Raw genomic sequence first — 19,268 nt, forward strand, 5'->3', positions numbered from 1 at the left:
CTTGTTCACCCTAAGAAAAACTTAAGTTTAAATGTAAGCCTAAAACAAAGTTAGCAAATTGGTATACTAAAGGACTTAAAACATTAGGGAACAAATGTTGTTATTGTGAAAGGCATATAAAAAGAACTGTGAGGGTGACACTAAACAAGTTGGTATAGATTATGGGAAGTATCTGAAGTATACATTTTTTTACAAAACTAAGCTGCTTAAGAGGGAAAATTAGCATATGAAAATTTTATAGAAACTGCACCAAACAAGTGCAAAACAGCATGGCAGATTTTCACACAAGAACAGTTCCCCAGCCACACTCTGGAAGTATCACTTGAACCAGGTCAACTGAACGAGTTCTTTGTGACTATAGTGAAAGAAATTGGAAACAGAATAAACTTAGGCAACACATGTGCAAGTGAACTACTTGGTAAGCAGCTGCCAGTGAAACAGTCTTTTTCAGTGGAAAATTATGATATCCACAGATGTAGTAAAAGCAGTTAAAAATTCTCCAATTCTAAAACTATGGGTAATTACTGGTTAGCCAACTACATTATCAAGAAAACTATTCATTTTATCTGTGAAACTTTAGCCTATATTTTTAACAAATATCTTCCATTCGGGGTTTTCCCTACATCATTAAAAATTTCAAAAGTTATACCAATTTTTAGAAAAGGAGACAAAAAATCTCCCCCAAAATTATTACCCAGTTCAATAGTTCTTTTAATTTTCAAAATATTTGAAACTCATATATAAACAATTAAGTGATTATTTTGAGGAAAATAATCTCCTTTCGAACAAACACTTTGGTTACTTACGAGGAAAAAATACCTCCTCAGCAGGTCTTGACATTGTAAACCAGATAATCTCTGCTTTTGAAAATATAGATAAAGCCTCACTTGTATGTATGTGACCTAATTAAGGCCATTGAGTGTATCCCTTATGAGATATTGATTGAGAAATTTGAATTTTATGGAGTACAAACTACAGAACTAAAAATAATTGCTTCTTACTTAAGACACAGGAAACAATATCTTTCAGAGAGAAACAGATATTCTCTAATGAAAATGTTAGAGACAGGTATACCACAGGGATCAGTGCTTGGACATTCATAATTGCCATCAATGATTTGCCACAACATGTTCCTCAATCTGTGGTCTGCCAAGTGGATGTCATAACAATTATTGCAACTCATCAAGACACATCAGCATTACAACAAATGTCACTGGAATAATTAAATGCTGCAGTAAAATGGTTCTCCTCTAAGAAACTGCTGTGTAATCCTGACAATACCCAGAATTTTCTGTTAAGACTAATAATATAAAAACTAGAACAGTTAAACTTTTAGGATTCTATATTGACTCCAGATTGAGCTGTGGAGAACACATGAGTCACATTGTGAAAGAATATCAAGAGTAACATACCTAATGTGGAAACTGAGAGATTTAATTATTCCTACATATTTAAGATTGACATATTTTGGATTTTTCTGATCTCTGATCTCACATTTGTTATGGACTGATAGTAAGGGGCCGCTCCACACATATAGCTGATATATGGAAGATACAAAAAAAGCCAAGCAATGGAAAATCCAGGATGGAATGTAACAATATTATGAAAAGGAAAGTTGCTACTCACCATATAGCGGAGATGCTGAGTCACAGATAGGCACAACAAAAATACTCTCACAGTAAAGCTTTTGGCCATTAAGGCCTTCATCAACAATAGACGATAGACACACATACATGCACATGCACGCGCTCATGCAGTCGTGTATGTGAGTTGCGTTTGCGTGAGTGTATGTGTGTCTGTCATCTATTGTTGACGAAGGCCTTAATGGCCAAACGATTTAATTGTGAGAGTCTTTTTGTTGTGCCTATCTGCTACACAGCATCTCCTCAATATGGTAAGTAGCAACTTTTGTTTTCATAATATTGATACTGAAAAAGTCGTAAGAGAAATATGTAGGCCTGGACCAACAGATCACTTCCAACCTCTGTTTAGAAAACTCAACATACTTCTAATTGTAAATCTGTATACATACGTCTCATCACTATACATTAAAATAAATATCAAAGAATTTCATGTAAGAGGAGAATATAATAGAGGGAAACATTCCACGTGGGAAAAATATATCTAAAAACAAAGATGATGTGACTCACCAAACGAAAGCGCTGGCTTTCGCAACCAACGGTTGCTTCGTCAGGAAAGAGGGAAGGATGTCTTTCCGCTCCTGGGATTGGAATGACTCCATACCCTCTCCCTTAAAACCCACATCCTTTCCCTCTCCTTCCCTCTTTCCTGACGAAGCAACCGTTGGTTGCGAAAGCAGAATTTTGTGTGTATGTTTGTGTTTGTTTGTGTGTCTATCGACCTGCCAGCACTTTCGTTTGGTAAGTCACATCATCTTTGTTTTTAGATACATATAAGAGGAGATATGCACCAACAAAATACCAAAGGAAAAATTAAATTGGATCTTCCATGACACATACTAGTAAAAACAGCCCACTCACCCACAGTCAGCTCCCTAATAATCTTCAACAAATTACCACCCTCAGCATGATTCATACCTTCTAAACTATTTCAAAGAAAACTGTACAGCTGACTGGCTGAAAATCCTTTTTAAAAGTAACAGATTTTTTTATGAAAAAAATGTTAACATATGTTAAATTTTAAAATATATGGCTAAATGTTGTAGTTGTGTAGGTAATTCAATATAAACACTTGTAATTGTGTATATAATTATATCTAAAAACAAAGATGATGTGGCTTACCGAACGAAAGTGCTGGCAGGTCGATAGACACACAAACAAACACAAACATACACACGGTTGCTTCATCAGGAAAGAGGGAAGGAGAGGGAAAGACGAAAGGATGTGGGTTTTAAGGGAGAGGGTAAGGAGTCATTCCAATCCCGGGAGTGGAAAGACTTACCTTAGGGGGAAAAAAGGACAGGTATACACTCGCACACACACACATGTCCAACCGCACATACACAGACACAAGCCATTGTTGTGTTTGTAAAGGCAAATGTCTGCTTGTGTCTGTGTATGTGCGGATGGGTATGTGTGTGTGTGCGAGTGTATACCTGTCCTTTTTTCCCCCTAAGGTAAGTCTTTCCACTCCCAGGATTGGAATGACGCCTTACCCTCTCCCTTAAAACCCACATCCTTTCGTCTTTCCCTCTCCTTTCCTCTTTCCTGATGAAGCAACCGTTGGTTGCGAAAGCTTGAATTTTGTGTGTATGTTTGTGTTTGTTTGTGTGTCTATTGACCTGCCAGCCCTTTCGTTTGGTAAGTCACATCATCTTTGTTTTTAGATAGAATTATGTATAGAACTAAACATAGCAGTATTATGTATAAGACATAAAGCCTATTCCATTATTTTAATGGTCAACAGCAAATACAGATTAATACATTTTTTTAGTTTAAATTCTGATGAAACAGAAAATGTATTTCACAGTGTTTTAAAATCCAGTTATACGACGTTGGTGTTCTACTGGTACTTTATCATTGTGTTTCATTGTACGTGCCTAAACCTAATTCTAATGTTTGGCTTTACAGGATGATTTTATCGCACTGGAAGTTGAAAATGGATATCCTGTTCTAAGCGTTGACTTAGGTTCTGGCCCACAAAAAATAATCAATGAGAGATATGTGGCTGATAAGGAGTGGTATCAAGCAATCATTGAAAGGTAACATCATTTTCTAGAGATTCATCTTTTTCATAATATCAGAAAACACACAGGAAGTGCAGTTCGTCCTATGTGTGGGCCTATGCACACTACAGGAATTTCATAATGCAAATAATCTCTGCAGTATTTGTCACATTTGTCATTCTGCCCTGGAAGTTAAGTGTGTGTGTGTGTACCAGAGATTGTGGTACTTTGCTCCATGCATGGGCAATTAGCAACTGCACCAAATGGCATCCACTTAAAATCCAGATACATAAAAAATACCAAATATCTGGAAATTAGTTGATAATAACTCAGAAGACTAAGATATGGACAGCAGCAATCATCCTCATTTTGCAGTCTGTTGAAGTGCTCAAAATTCGTGCAGTTGTTATTCAAAATGAAAGTAAAAAACCGAGGTAACCAATATTGGTGGAACTAGAGGAGTTTGCACTTATATAATCCATCAAAATAGGGCTCACAGGCACATAAATTTAAAAGAAATAGTTTTGTTAAAAGGAAAATTCACTTGACAAAAATTGTAAATGGCAAGGACTTACGTTCTTTTGAATTAAAGACCACTCACTAAAAAGCAGAAGCTTTGAATCATTGATGGGCTTAACCAAAAAGAAAGAAAACTTGCTAGCTTTCAGAGAAGTCATTTCTCAAGATAAAGTGGAACACACACACACACACACACACACACATACACACACACACACGTACATGAATACCATCCAGCTGACACCAAGTAGGGGCATAGGCATGTGTGTGCATGCGTGCAAGAGTGTGTTTTCTGTGTCTGTTTTGTTCTAGCTCAAAAAGGGGTACTCTGAAAGGTAGCAAGTTTTAAGCAAGTTTTATTGCATTTTGTGTTTACCTCTCTATGACTCAACACTTCTGATTTTTGGGGAATGATCTCCTTTAATCCAAAAGTATTTACATTCTACCAGAACTTCTCACAGTAAGTATGAAGGAGATATCAAGGTGGTAAGGTAATGACCACGGTTCTCTCTTCTAATCATCAATACTTTTGTTACACGGCAAACATACAGGTCAAAGACTAGGCCGGAACTGAGGTCCCAGAAGTATACAAAACAAATATCAACTAGAAGACATAATACACATATGATGTTCTGGCCTATCGTTCCGTGGATCGATGCCACATAGCCCCCCCTTGCAGTATGGAGTACGTACCCGAAAGTGGGGCGGGTTGGCGAAAATTTAAGTGGGTTACAGTGAGTTCCTCCACGTCTAATGGCACGGGCCGTGTGGGAGGAGGGCATGGAGCAAGTCCTGGAATACTGATTCTGAAATCTTGGAAGCGACGTCGGCAGTTGTAGTCGTCGGCCGGTACGGGAGCGCTGGTGTGCAAGGGTGTCGTCAGCAGATCATCTTTTCACTTGGCCTAATGTAAGCATGTAGGTTGCCCCACGTAGCACTTCGAGAGATTTTGAAACGCTTCACTACACATGTCATTAGGATGAACATGGGTAGAGAGCTCGTAAGTGACGCCTGCTAACAGAGAGGTATGCTGAGCCGGTCGGGTGTGGAAACGGTAGCACGCTGAGGGTGGTGTGCTGCGAGTAGAGGGGTGAGTGTCAGACGGTGAGGTCTGAGTGGGCGTGGCAGGAACCTGAGGGCTGCACCGGTTAGAAGAGTGGCACAGTGTGCTGTCGCACAAAGATGGAACTGTTATATTAGAGCCCTGGGAGCTGGGGCCTCTGCTATGGGAGCAAGGAGATGGTAAACCCTGAAATGAGTGTGGGCTTGTTGACAGGGCCGGTGTAGGAGTGAGTTTACTCGAATCATGAGCAGAGGAAGAAGGCCAAGGGTGGCCAGAGAGCACGGTCTCTTCAGCGGTGGGTGAGGTAGGGGAAAATGCGACGCGAGCAGGTTTAACCCTGTTGAGGGAGACAGTAGTTACTGAGTCCTTTTTCGGAAGTGTCGAGCACCTTGGGAACATATGTGTGTGACAGAGTGTGGCTGGAAGGGGACGGGGGTTGAAGCTTGTTACAGTGTAACCTCACCCGTTCTACCAAGGACAGCAGTTCAGATGATTTGGTGACTGGAGTAGGAGCAACAAGTTCGCCTGGCAGTGTAAGGGACTGGCCGTGACGAACTCGGCCACTGAGCCTTTAAGGTCTTCCTTGAAAGTAGTCCGCAAACCGAGTAAGACGAATGGCAGGGCTTCCGTCCAAAGGAGGCCATGGCAATGTAGGGCCGTCTTAAGCGTCCTATGCCAGCGTTCCACGAGACCGTTGCTTTGGGGCTGGTATGCTGTTGAATGAATTTTCTTGATGCCGCACAGCCTACATAGTTCAGAAAACAAGGTAGACTCAAATTGACGGCCTTTGTTGGTCGTCAAGTAAACAGGGCAGCCAAAGCGTGAAATCCAAGTGTCTATGAAAGATCGTGCCACTGATTCAAATGTAATATTGGGTAGCGGGGCAGCTTCCACCCAAAGAGAGGTTCTGCCTATAATAGATAGCACGTATCTGTAACCCTCGGAGGGGGTGAGGGGCCCCACCAAGTCGATGTGAACGTGTTGGAAGCGACTGGAAGGAGTGGTGAAGCTGCCTAGTGGGGGTGATGTGTGCCGCGAAACTTTATTTTGTTGGCACGGATTGCAGGCATGGCCCCAGGCTTGGCAGTCGCGACGCATGTCACGCCAGACGAAGCGCTCTGAAATAAGTCTGGTAGAGGCTCTCACACCTGGATGAGTTAGGTTGTGTAATTTGTTGAACACTTGTCTCTGTAGAGGTTTGGGTATGAAGGGACACAGCACGTCAGTTGATTCATCACACCAAACCTCGTCTATGACACCGGGAAAGGTGGATTGCACAGGTTTGAGTGATGAGCTGTGATCGGAAATAAGGTCCATAGTGTCAGTGTTGGCAGACTGCAGCTGAGGCAAGTTATAGAGGTCTTATCAGAGTTGTGAGAGCGCCAACACGAGACAAAAATTCTGCGACCACATTACCTGCTCCCTTGATGTATCGTATATCAGAGGTAAATTGCAATATAAAGTCCAAATGATGGAAGTGTCTAGGTGGAGGGTCAGTCGGGGGGTTCTTTACAGCAGCAACCAAAGGTTTATGGTCGGTTAAAATGTAGAGGTCCCTACCCTCAACCTTAGCGCGAAAGTATTTCACAGCCTCTTAAACTGCCAAGAGCTCCCTATCAAAGGCTGAGCACTTTTTTTGAGCGCCGTTGAGCTTCTTAGAAAAGAACTGCAAAGGAGAGGTAGTATCTCCGATGGTTTGGCTGAAGACAGCACCTGCTGCGGTATCACTGGCATCCACCGTAATAAAAAATGTAGCATCTGGATGCGGGTGGGCAACAGTCACTGCGTTTGCTAGTAGGTGCTTCAGTTTGTCAAAAGCTTGTTCCATGGAAGGGGTCCAGGGGACCGGGCGGATACCGCTCGTATTTTTGCCAGCAAGGGTGTCTGTTAGGGGAGCCTGAACCTTGGCTGCAGCGGGCAAGTGCTGCCTATAATAGTTAACTGTTCTGATGAACCTGTGCAGCTCCTTAAACGAGTGAGGGTGTGGCAAATCTAAAACAGGTTTGATTTTATCCTCGGGAGGAGTGAGACCCTTAACTGACACGATGTAGCCTAAAAATCTTACCGAAGTCTGGTGCAACTGGAGCTTCTTATTATTCAGTTCAACACCGGCAGCGGTAAGAGTGTCTGTAACAATCTGCAAATGTTCCTTGTTCTTTTGCAAAGTAGGACTGAAAATAAGAATGTCGTCCAAGTAAACGAAACAAAAATCCAGATGAAACAACACCTTATTTATGAATCTCTGCCAAGTTTGTGCAGTGTTACAGAGGCCAAAGGGCATGAATCAGTACTGGAAAAGGCCGAATGGTGTTGTAACAGCTGTCTTTTCAATCTCCTCTGGTGCCATCGGAATTTGATAATAGGCCCTCCTACAGTCCACTACCGAGAAATATTTGGCACCTGCAAGAGCATGGTTGAAATCCACGGCGTTAGGAACTGGGTACTTGTCTAGGATAGTACGAAAGTTCAACTTAGTATAGTTGCCAAGCATACGCCAGGTGCCATCGCTTTTTGTGACAAAGTGGATAGGCGAGGCCCAGCATCTGGCAGATGGTTCGATGATGCCAGCTGTTAAGATCGTCTATTTGTACACAAGCCACTTTCATGAGTTCTGGCTTGAGACGGCATGGTCGGCAAGAGATAGGTGGTCCATCTTGCAAGTGAAGTTTGTGGGTGGTGCCGTCTGTAACCACAGAAACGCGCGATACGGTACATGAGGCGACTGTCTGTGGTATAGTGTGCGTGGCGGCCGCTAGGCTGGGTTGTGGTGCGGATGGCAAAAGTTTGCATAAGTGCCAACTGTTGGGTGGCTGGGAGTGAGGGGCAAAGAAGTGAGCTATGCGAAACAAGGTTGGTACACTGTTTATTAGTAACTGAAGGTGCCGCTGTCAAGCTTGGTGACAGTAGCAGGCGCAAATGAACAGCTGATGGCAGTAAATCAAAAACATTAACCTGCGCCTGGGAAGTTAGCTGCCCAAGCGAGGAGGGGCATGAATGTGCGCTCGAATTAACACAGTTAGAGCTGGCGGTAGCGTGGACACTGTACAGTTTATGCGGCACATGGTTACAAATGCATTCGGGCACGAGAACACTGTAGTGGCACTGACTAACCTTGTGTATTGCTGAGGCGTTGTCTGCTGCAAGCTGCTGCCGTGTTGAAGATAACTCGTTACTTAAGTTGTTGAGGCGACGGCGTAGCTCAAGTTGTTCCAAGCGCAGGAGTATAGACTCGACACGCTCCGTGAGCCACTTATTTGTCCATGACAAGAGCTCAGAGGAGGGGTTATTACACTTCCTAGCCAGGTGGACCTGTTTAGTAGTACTATTGACACTCAACGAAGCACACGGGATGTGTTCCTGTGTAGGGTGGTAGAACACTGTATTCTTGATGAGGTCAGGCCACAGTTTGTGGTGTCATAGAAAGTCGATGCCCAAAATGGGATTGTTGATGTCAGCCACCAGGGAGGACCACTTCAGGTTGCACTCAGGCGAGAGGGACGCTGCATATGAAGTAGAACCGAAGCACGACAAACTAGATGAGTTTACAGCAGTAGTACAGTTTTGTGTAGTCGGATCTTTTCGGTAGCAAGACGAGATGGAAGTAGGGAAACATCTGCGCCCGTGTCATTGAGTAAGTTTGTGCCAGAGTTCAAGTCGCGGACGTAGACTCGTCCATTCAAAGCATTAGTGTTGGACACAGAATGGAGCATGGGACGGCACCTGTTGTTTATGTCGCAGGAGGTGGCGCCAATGCCTACCTGCGGTTGAAGTTTGGGTAGGAGCACGGCGGTTTATAATTGTGTGCTTGTTCCCCGAATTTTACATGGAAGAAACAGTATTCATGGGTGGACGTCTGCTCCTGTGAGTGGTCAGATGGCGGCGGCCCAGAATCTTCTGCAGAGTCAGATGTGCTGTTGTTGTGCGGACTTGAAGGTGCCGGTAGTGCGGCGAGCTTGACAGACTTAGGTTAGTGGGGCATCCATGTTGGGGCCCTGTTTGTGGTTGGAAACTGGCATAACTGCTGGGCACAGCATTCATGTAGTAGAGCGGAGTAAGCTCGGTCGGCGGCGCGCAAGCATTCGCTATTTGGTCTATCTTCGTAAGCGGAGACGGCCGTTTGGACAGGCAGAGGCAGCTTTTCCATCCAAATCTCGGTGAACATGGCATCTGGCATGTAGCATTCACCGATGAGAAGTCAAAGGCATTGCCACGGCTGGGACGGAGATCTGTCACTGAGGCGTTCTTCATAGACGAGCTGTCGAACATTTTCTCTTCTTGTCTTGGAGATACGTTCCAGTATTGCTTGTTTAGCCATAGCGTACTTCTCGTTCGGAGGAGGTGACTTAACCAGGTCATATATTAAGTCGACACAGTCGTGGAGGTGGTTCATGATGCATGTGAAATGGGTGTAGTGCACAGACACTGAAAGTTTGCTTGAGCAGGTTGAGCCAGAATTCTGGGTGGGCAGGTTGGAATGGCGGAAGTATTGGTAGATTCAACGAACAGGCAGTCGAAGAATGCGGGCAGCCACTCGCGGATGCAGGAGTAGGCAAGTCAAAGTTAACTCTGCGTCATGAGGGCAGTAGAGAGGAAGCAGACGTGCTGGTGTGTTCATAGTAGCTGGAGGGGAAACAACATCCGTTAGCAGGAAACCCGGCGTGGAGCGAAATGGGACCAGTTGTTGTGGCGGGAGGTCAAAGTGGTCACAGCGGTTGCTCGACAGGTTATTATGCAATTGGTCCTCCACATCTGCAGTGAAAATGTCCATCACAGAGTCACTGATGAGCTTGGTGGAACCTGACGCGCTCAAATTACTGCACTGATGAACACTCGGAGTAACAGGCTGGTGAATGTCATTCACGTAGTGTGCAACCGGCGCGGAGTGATACACACATGGAGCTTGCACATTCAAAAAGGTGGCCTGCTGTGGCACATTATGAAAACTATGCTCCCCACTATTTACAGTACTTGCATTAAAGTTCAGTATCAGTGTGTAGTGGTTTCTGGTACTGCTGTGTGGCGAAAACTGAAGCACTTTGGGGCTAACAAAGCCGGAGTCAGAGGCCGCTGGCGTCATGTTCAAAACCACTGCATCTGACAAGGTCCCTGGGTTCTCGAGGCTATAGGACTGCGGAAATTCATGTTGGGCACCAACTACAGCTGGCGTGCTTGAATTTAGTTGCTGTTGCTGGTGAAAACCGGGCGGCGGCAGCGTGTTGTAGAAGGCCATTGTGTAACGGACAAAGGTCCACGCGGAAGCCGGCACGGTAGTCACTTTGTTCTCGGTTCAACGGATTGTTCGAACTTCAGGGTCACCACTGAAGGAGATATCAAGGTGGTAAGGTAATGACCACAGTTCTCTCTTCTAATCATCAATACTTTTATTATGTGACAAACGTACAGGTCGGAGACTAGGCCGGAACTGAGGTCCCGGAAGTATACAAAACAAAGATCAACTCAAAGACATAATACACATATGATGTTCTGGCCTATCGATCCGTGGATCGACGCCACAAGTACTTACTTTCAGTAGACAGGTTTTTTAGTACTGCTTATAGCCACTTATAGAAGTACACAATGTTATACTAGTTTCTGGCACAGCTGGTTACTTCCTTGGGGAGAAAGAAAAAAATAACTTGGGAAAGGTTAAACTAGAAGAGTAAGTCACTCAGAGTGCAGGCTGAGAGAAACTCATTGGTTATGAGGATGAGGTCTCCACCTGTCATCACTACACTCGGGTCCCTCTCAACCTGGAATCTGAGTGAGACTTATCCTTCTTTTTTAACCTACCCTCTTTCCTTTCTAAAGAAGGAACTTAATAGTCCAAAAAGCTAGAATAATTTTGTGTACTTCTACACAGTATCCCAGAAATGTTGCGAGAAACTTCCAGGGGTTATAGAGGAACAAATTGAGGTTAGGAACATAGGTGCTGGTGCCTGCCACTAGACTATCCCTTTGGCAGCAAAAGTGGCTTTGTACACTGATGGACTGTTGGCAGAATGTATCACAATTTTCTTTGTCACCATAGTGATCATGACTGATTGCCAAAATCACCAGTGGAAAGAGGAAGGTAGCTGCTGCATAGAAAGGCCATGTCTTCTGTGAATGGGATGCTCTGTTGCCTTGGTGGATGATGGTTTTGGACACAGGTTTCCATCTGCTGTTTATTTTTCTCCTGCAGATCTATAAAGTCTCCAATGTTGTTTAGTATACAGGAGAAAAATAAACTGTAGATGGAAACCCTTGTCTGAAACCATCATCCACCAAGGCAACAGTGCATTGCATTCCTACGAGACAGGGCATGTCTACGCAGCAGCTAGCTCCATCTTCTCCACTGGCAATTGTAACAACCAGTCACAATCACTGAATAGCAAACAGCATTGCAAGATGTTTTGCCTACTGTCCGTCATTGTACAAAGTCAAGTTTGCTGCTGAAGGGGTAGTCTTGTAGCAGGTGCTAGTGCATGTATTTTTGAAATTACAGCATCATTGGATGATGTTTCCGGACGTGGGTTTTTATCCCCAATTTGTTCCTTGAGACACTCTCTACAAACCATGGAAGATTGTCACGACATTTCTGGAACACCCTGTATAAGTGTCTAACAGCAGTACTAAAAATATTTCTTACTGATTGTAGGTACCAGTTCTATCTCACAATTATCGAAAAAAATAACTCTTTCATAAATACCCAAAAATTAAAGTACATGAGCTGTAGGTAAAACTGTCATTAACCCGAAGGTTAGTTTTGACATCACAGTACTTTACTAGACATGGTCGACATGGTCCTGATGGGGTTGGTATGCACTCGCTTTCCTGTAACCTTTGAATGGACTTCCCTACCCAACTATAAGGAGACCCCAGTGTTAAATGCACTCAGAACCATAGTGAAATTTTGTCTTTTTACGTTAACAAAATCATTTCCAGACACAAAAGATGTAATGTGTGTCAGAAAATATCCCAACAACTGACCAAGGATTAAGGTTGTGCAATGTTGGCAAATTGTCAATGCTGATTTCAATTTTATTATTGATGTCAAAATGATGATAGTTGATAATAATCGAGCTCCAGGACATCAATGTTAAATGATGAATACACAGATTGGTGTAAAAAGTAACATACTAATACATATATTTATTAATTATTATCTACTGCAATACTTAACATTACATATACCATGAATGTTTCTCAGTGGACTGTAACACTTGTTTGTTATCTGTTTATAGTTCCACTAATGATCCAGGCATAAACAGATTATTACTGTTCATCCACATTTAACATAATGTGGAACTCTCCTTCATTTGTGTAGTGCATTTTGCTACACTGTAAGTATTAAAAAATAAAAAATAAAGTATCAACACCCTCTGACATCACTTGTTGGCAAGTATGAAGTTCATACACTGCTGTATCATTTCATAATCATCATTAATGTTACACTGTCCACAGGAAAATGAAAGGGAATTGAAAATGTTTATTATTCATAGGAGTTATCTTTCAAAGTAACAAATGAAAATAGTAAAATTATTCGAGAAATGACATAATACAAACATCTGGAAAATCCTAATTGTGGGTCTGATGGTTTCCTTTAAATAAGTACTTACATTATATAGATCAAATGAAATCTTAATGCATCAAAACCAGAAAACGTTATTACATAATTCAAAGAATTATTTTATCCATTACCCCACCCTCTTCCCCCATGACCACATTTGACAAGAAAGTGCTACACTAATACATATAATACACTCCTGGAAATTGAAATAAGAACACCGTGAATTCATTGTCCCAGGAAGGGGAAACTTTATTGACACATTCCTGGGGTCAGATACATCACATGATCACACTGACAGAACCACAGGCACATAGACACAGGCAACAGAGCATGCACAATGTCGGCACTAGTACAGTGTATATCCACCTTTCGCAGCAATGCAGGCTGCTATTCTCCCATGGAGACGATCGTAGAGATGCTGGATGTAGTCCTGTGGAACGGCTTGCCATGCCATTTCCACCTGGCGCCTCAGTTGGACCAGCGTTCGTGCTGGACGTGCAGACCGCGTGAGACGACACTTCATCCAGTTCCAAACATGCTCAATGGGGGACAGATCCGGAGATCTTGCTGGCCAGGGTAGTTGACTTACACCTTCTAGAGCACGTTGGGTGGCACGGGATACATGCGGACGTGCATTGTCCTGTTGGAACAGCAAGTTCCCTTGCCGGTCTAGGAATGGTAGAACGATGGGTTCGATGACGGTTTGGATGTACCGTGCACTATTCAGTGTCCCCTCGACGATCACCAGTGGTGTACGGCCAGTGTAGGAGATCGCTTCCCACACCATGATGCCGGGTGTTGGCCCTGTGTGCCTCGGTCGTATGCAGTCCTGATTGTGGCGCTCACCTGCACGGCGCCAAACACGCATACGACCATCATTGGCACCAAGGCAGAAGCGACTCTCATCGCTGAAGACGACACGTCTCCATTCGTCCCTCCATTCACGCCTGTCGCGACACCACTGGAGGCGGGCTGCACGATGTTGGGGCGTGAGCGGAAGACGGCCTAACGGTGTGCGGGACCGTAGCCCAGCTTCATGGAGACGGTTGCGAATGGTCCTCGCCGATACCCCAGGAGCAACAGTGTCCCTAATTTGCTGGGAAGTGGCGGTGCGGTCCCCTACGGCACTGCGTAGGATCCTACGGTCTTGGCGTGCATCCATGCGTCGCTGCGGTCCGGTCCCAGGTCGATGGGCACGTGCACCTTCCGCCGACCACTGGCGACAACATCGATGTACTGTGGAGACCTCACGCCCCACGTGTTGAGCAATTCGGCGGTACGTCCACCTGGCCTCCCGCATGCCCACTATACGCCCTCGCTCAAAGTCCGTCAACTGCACATACGGTTCACGTCCACGCTGTTGCGGCATGCTACCAGTGTTAAAGACTGCGATGGAGCTCCGTATGCCACAGCAAACTGGCTGACACTGACGCCGGCGGTGCACAAATGCTGCGCAGCTAGCGCCATTCGACGGCCAACACCGCGGGTCCTGGTGTGTCCGCTGAGCCGTGCGTGTGATCATTGCTTGTACAGCCCTCTCGCAGTGTCCGGAGCAAGTATGGTGGGTCTGACACACCGGTGTCAATGTGTTCTTTTTTCCATTTCCAGGAGTGTATATTTATTAATTATTAACTACTGTGTTGGAATTCGAGACATGGTCAAAGGTGATTTATTTAAATCGCTAAAAGATTATTTACAGTGGTAACAAGTAGCCTGGTTTTTTGCAAATATTGATGGTCAATATTTTGTATTTAACACTGACATTATGAAGTTTCAAAGACTTGTCTATATTGAAACATCAATTTTTAAACACCCAACATCAATATTTTCCAAGCACTGATGATCATCGAACATCCCTACCAACGACTGAACCCTGGACAACTGAATTGGTAGTCTGATGAAAAAGATACAGGGGAAAAACAGTTCTGCAGATACTATACTGCTCATATTTTCTATTGTAAATATTTGTCATATATTTATTTTTCAGCTGGTGATGATGAAATATCGAATCATGTAACAAAGCAAGTAAGTGAACAAATAATCTCACCATTGCTGGACATAGCAAACAGCTCCCTCAGAGATGGAATTTTTCCAGAAAACTGAAGGTAATTACGGTACAAGAAAGGGGATAAGGATGACCCCAACAACTACAGCCAAGTTTCACTGGTATCAGGTTTCTCAAAAATCCTGGAAATGCTTATGTTGTTGTTCTTGTTGTGGTCTGCAGTCCTGAGACTGGTTTGATGCAGCTCTACATGCTACTCTATCCTGTGCAAGCTTTTTCATCTCCAGTACCTACTGCAACCTACATCATTCTGAATCTGCTTAGTGTATTCATCTCTTGGTCTCCCTCTACGTGTCCCTCGACTCTTATAACTGCCACCTGGTTTCTGTACAAATTGTAAATAGCCTTCCGCTCCCTGAATTTTACCCCTGCCACCATTAGAATTTGAAAGAGAGTATTCCAGTCAACATTGTCAAAAGCTTTCTCTAAGTCTACAAACGCTAGAAACGTAGGTTTGCCGTTACTTAATCTAGCTTCTAAGATAAGTCGTAGGGTCAGTATTGCCTCACATGTTCCAATATTTCTACGGAATCCAAACTGATCTTCCCCGAGGTCGGCTTCCACTAGTTTTTCCATTCGTCTGTAAAGAATTTGCATTAGTATTTTGCAGCCTTGACTTATTAAGCTGATAGTTCGGTAATTTTCACATCTGTCAACACCTGCTTTCTTTGGAATTGGAATTATTATATTCTTTTTGAAGTCTGAAGGTATTTCACCTGTCTCATACATCTTGCTCACCAGATGGTAGAGTTTTGTCAGGACTGGCTCTCTCAAGGCTGTCAGTAGTTCTAATGGAATGTTGTCTACTCCCGGGGCCTTGTTTCGACTCAGGTCTTTCAGTGCTCTGTCAAATTCTTCACTCAGTATCATATCTCCCATCTCATCTTCATCTACATCCTCTTCCATTTCCATAATATTGTCCTCAGGTACATTGCCCTTGTGTAGACCCTCTATATACTCCTTCCACCTTTCTGCTTTCCCTTCTTTGCTTAGAACTGGGTTTCCATCTGAGCTCTTGATATTCATACAAGTTATGCTCTTTTCTCCAAAGGTCTCTTTAATTTTCCTGTAGGCAGTATCTATCTTACCCCTAGTGAGATAAGCCTCTATATCCTTACATTTGTCCTCTAACCATCCCTGCTTAGCCATTTTGCACTTCCTGTTGATCTCATTTTTGAGACGTTTGTATTCCTTTTTGCCTGCTTCATTTACTGCATTTTTATATTTTCTCCTTTCATCAATTAAATTCAATATTTCTTCTGTTACCCAAGGATTTCTATTAGCCCTCGTCTTTTTTCCTACTTGATCCTTTGCTGCCTTCACTACTTCATCCTTCAAAGCTACCCATTCTTCTTCTACTGTATTTATTTCCCCCATTCTTGTCAATGTTCCCTTATGCTCTCCCTGAAACTCTGTACAACCTCTGGTCTAGTCAGTTTATCCAGGTCCCATCTCCTTAAATTCCCACCTTTTTGCAGTTTCTTCAGTTTTAATCTACAGTTCATAACCAATAGATTGTGATCAGAGTCCACATCTGCCCCTGGAAATGTCTTACAATTGGCTTCCTCTTTCATTTCTTACCCCCAATCCATATTCACCTAATATGTTTCCTTCTATCCCTTTTCCTACTACTGAATTCTAGTCACCCATGACTATTAAATTTTCGTCTCCCTTCACTATCTGAATAATTTCTTTTATTTCATCATCTGCAGAGCTAGTTCGCATATAAACTTGTACTACTGTAGTAGGCACGGGCTTCGTGTCTATCTTGGCCACAATAATGCGTTCACTATGTGTTTGTAGTAGCTTACCCGCACTCCTATTTTTTTTATTCATTATTAAAACTACTCCTGCATCACCCCTATTTGATTTTGTACTTATAACCCTGTATTTGCCTGACCAGAAGTCTTGTTCCTCCTGCCACCGAACTTCACTAATTCCCACTATATCTAACTTGAACCTATCCATTTCCCTTTTTAAATTTTCTAACCTACCTGCCCGATTAAGGGATCTGACATTCCATGCTCCAATCCATTGAATGCCAGTTTTCTTTCTCCTGATAACGACGTCCTATTGAGTATTCCCCGCCCGGAGATCTGAACGGAATATTTTACCCAAGAGGACACCATCATCATTTAACCATACAGTAAAGCTACATGCCCTCGGGAAAAATTATGGCTGTAGTTTCCCCTTGCTTTCAGCCATTCGCTGTACCAGCACAGCAAGGCTGTTTTGGTTAGTGTTACAAGGCAAGATCAGTCAATCATCCAGACTGTTGCCCCTGCAGCTACTGAAAAGGCTGCTGTGCCCCTCTTCAGGAACCACACATTTGTCTGGCCTCTCAAAAGATACCCCTCAGTTGTGATTGCACCTACGGTACGGCTATCTGTATCACTGAGGCATGCAAGCCTCCCCACCAACGGCAAGGTCCATGGTTCTTATGTATAAGAGATTAATTGATTATCTGGACAAATACAAAATTCTCATACTATCACAACAAGCTTTCAGAAAGGTGGATCTACAGAAGCAGCAATTGCCAATCTGACAGAATATATTATACAGTCCTTAGATGAAAAACAAGTTGTATCTGCAATGTTTCTGGACCTCTCCAAAGCATTCGACACTACTGACCATGAAATACCGATAAGAAAATTAGAAAACTATGGTATTTGAGGGGAAGCAGTGAAGTGGATAGAATCATACCTATGCAAGAGGAAGCAATATGTATCAAAAGGGGATGTATATCTAGTCAGAAGCCAAAACCATCAAGTATGGAGTGCCACAGGGATCGGTAATGGGGCCTTTGCTGTTTAATCTGTTTGTTAATGACATAGATGTTGAAGAGAAAGAGAAGAAAATAACGCATGTAGATGATAAGACAATCCTGAACAATGACCAAACTGTGGCACAACTTGAGAGAAGAGCATACATATCTGCAAACATCACAACTCAATGACTTCTGGAAAGTGGATGTGTTATAAACCTTAAAAAGACTCTATATGCAGTGTTCAGAAATAAAGAGAAGGCTGTGCACATGGGTTTAGAGGTGGGTAAACAAGACTAGAAGAAGTAGAATCCATTAGATTTGTAGGTGTTACTGTGTATAACAAGCTGAAATGGAAACAACATTTTAATTCTGTGTGTAACAAACTCAGCTCCATCATATTTATAATGAGCAGCTAGCACAGTATGCAGATAAACAGCTTCTGTGAACAGTATACCATGGACTTTTCGAACCATACCTGCAGTATGGAGTGGTAATGGCACATTTCACTGACTGATGATGCTAGAAAAAGGACCCAAGTTCTCAGGTATCAAATTACTAAGAGGTGACATTTACCTGCTTTATTATCTTGTTGCTCATCCTCGGTGTCGGCATACTGTGTTGCTATACTGGCTGAAAAATAGAGGGGTGGAAGTTTGACACTGACTACGTAAATGATATAGCTGACAGTTGTACACATGCGTTTCACAATTCTTTACTTTCACTGTATGTGATGTTCACCTTCTTTATTTCATCATTGATTGCACTTGGTGTCGGTGTACTGTGTTGCTATACTGGCTGAAAAATGGTGGGGGAGGGGGTGAAAGTTCAACCCTGACTACTTTAAATGATGTAGCCGACGGGTGCACATTTGCGTTTCGCAGTTCTATACTTTCACTGCTCACAACCCCCCAATAATAAACAGTTATATAACCAGTGCAGTATTGTTTAACTTTTGATAAGCCTCATTAATAGGTTGCAGGCACATATCCACATACTGTTACAATAGTTCACTGTTGAACGTCTACGGGCATTAAAAACCTAACCACACATTTCACAGTCTTTCAAATAAATTGAACAGGCACTGTCAATGCTTTAACACATGGCCTGTTGGTGTGAAACATATTTCACGGTTAGGTTGATGCATTGTTGTTGTTCTAACCAACACAGATTTCTTGATTGAAATTCGGCCGGGGACTGACTGTCTCGGGACCCAAAACCAGGCCCTTATATCTCCTCACAATAGTAGGCACTGAAACTATGCACTGTTCGGTGTTTAATTTACAGAAATTATAATTAAATTACTCATTAAATTAACTGAATACATTGAAAAATTGCTTCTTTTTAACAGTTTCTTTTACTGCAAGAGTTCGGCCAAATTATTTGTTAAAATGATGAAATTAACAGACATCGTTATGCAAACAGTACTTTTGACAAAACTGTTAATTACTTTGGAATTAATCAAGAGCTGGCTTTGCTAACATGTTTTCAAATAGAGCCAAATACATAGGTTGGAACTTAAATAGTGGTAACACTGCTGTGGAGACACTATGCAATGGAATCTGCTATTGTCGCTGATAGCACATGTTGTTGACATATCTGCCTTACCTCCGAGTAAATGGAGTCGCCTGTCCCACGTTACTGGCATGGGCACAATCGAGG

General features: G+C 43.0%; 1 protein-coding gene across 1 annotated transcript in view; it reads left to right on the top strand.

Moving 5' to 3' along the window:
• LOC126260846 (laminin subunit alpha) overlaps positions 1–19,268 on the top strand; it is a 405,465-nt gene that overhangs the window by 330,565 nt on the left and 55,632 nt on the right. The window contains exon 45 of the mRNA XM_049958250.1: positions 3,552–3,682. Within this exon, the coding sequence (XP_049814207.1) occupies positions 3,552–3,682 (131 nt within the window). The remainder of the gene's footprint in view (positions 1–3,551; positions 3,683–19,268) is intronic.

The sequence above is a fragment of the Schistocerca nitens genome, chromosome 5, assembly GCF_023898315.1.
Source record: "Schistocerca nitens isolate TAMUIC-IGC-003100 chromosome 5, iqSchNite1.1, whole genome shotgun sequence".
NCBI lineage: Eukaryota > Metazoa > Arthropoda > Insecta > Orthoptera > Acrididae > Schistocerca > Schistocerca nitens.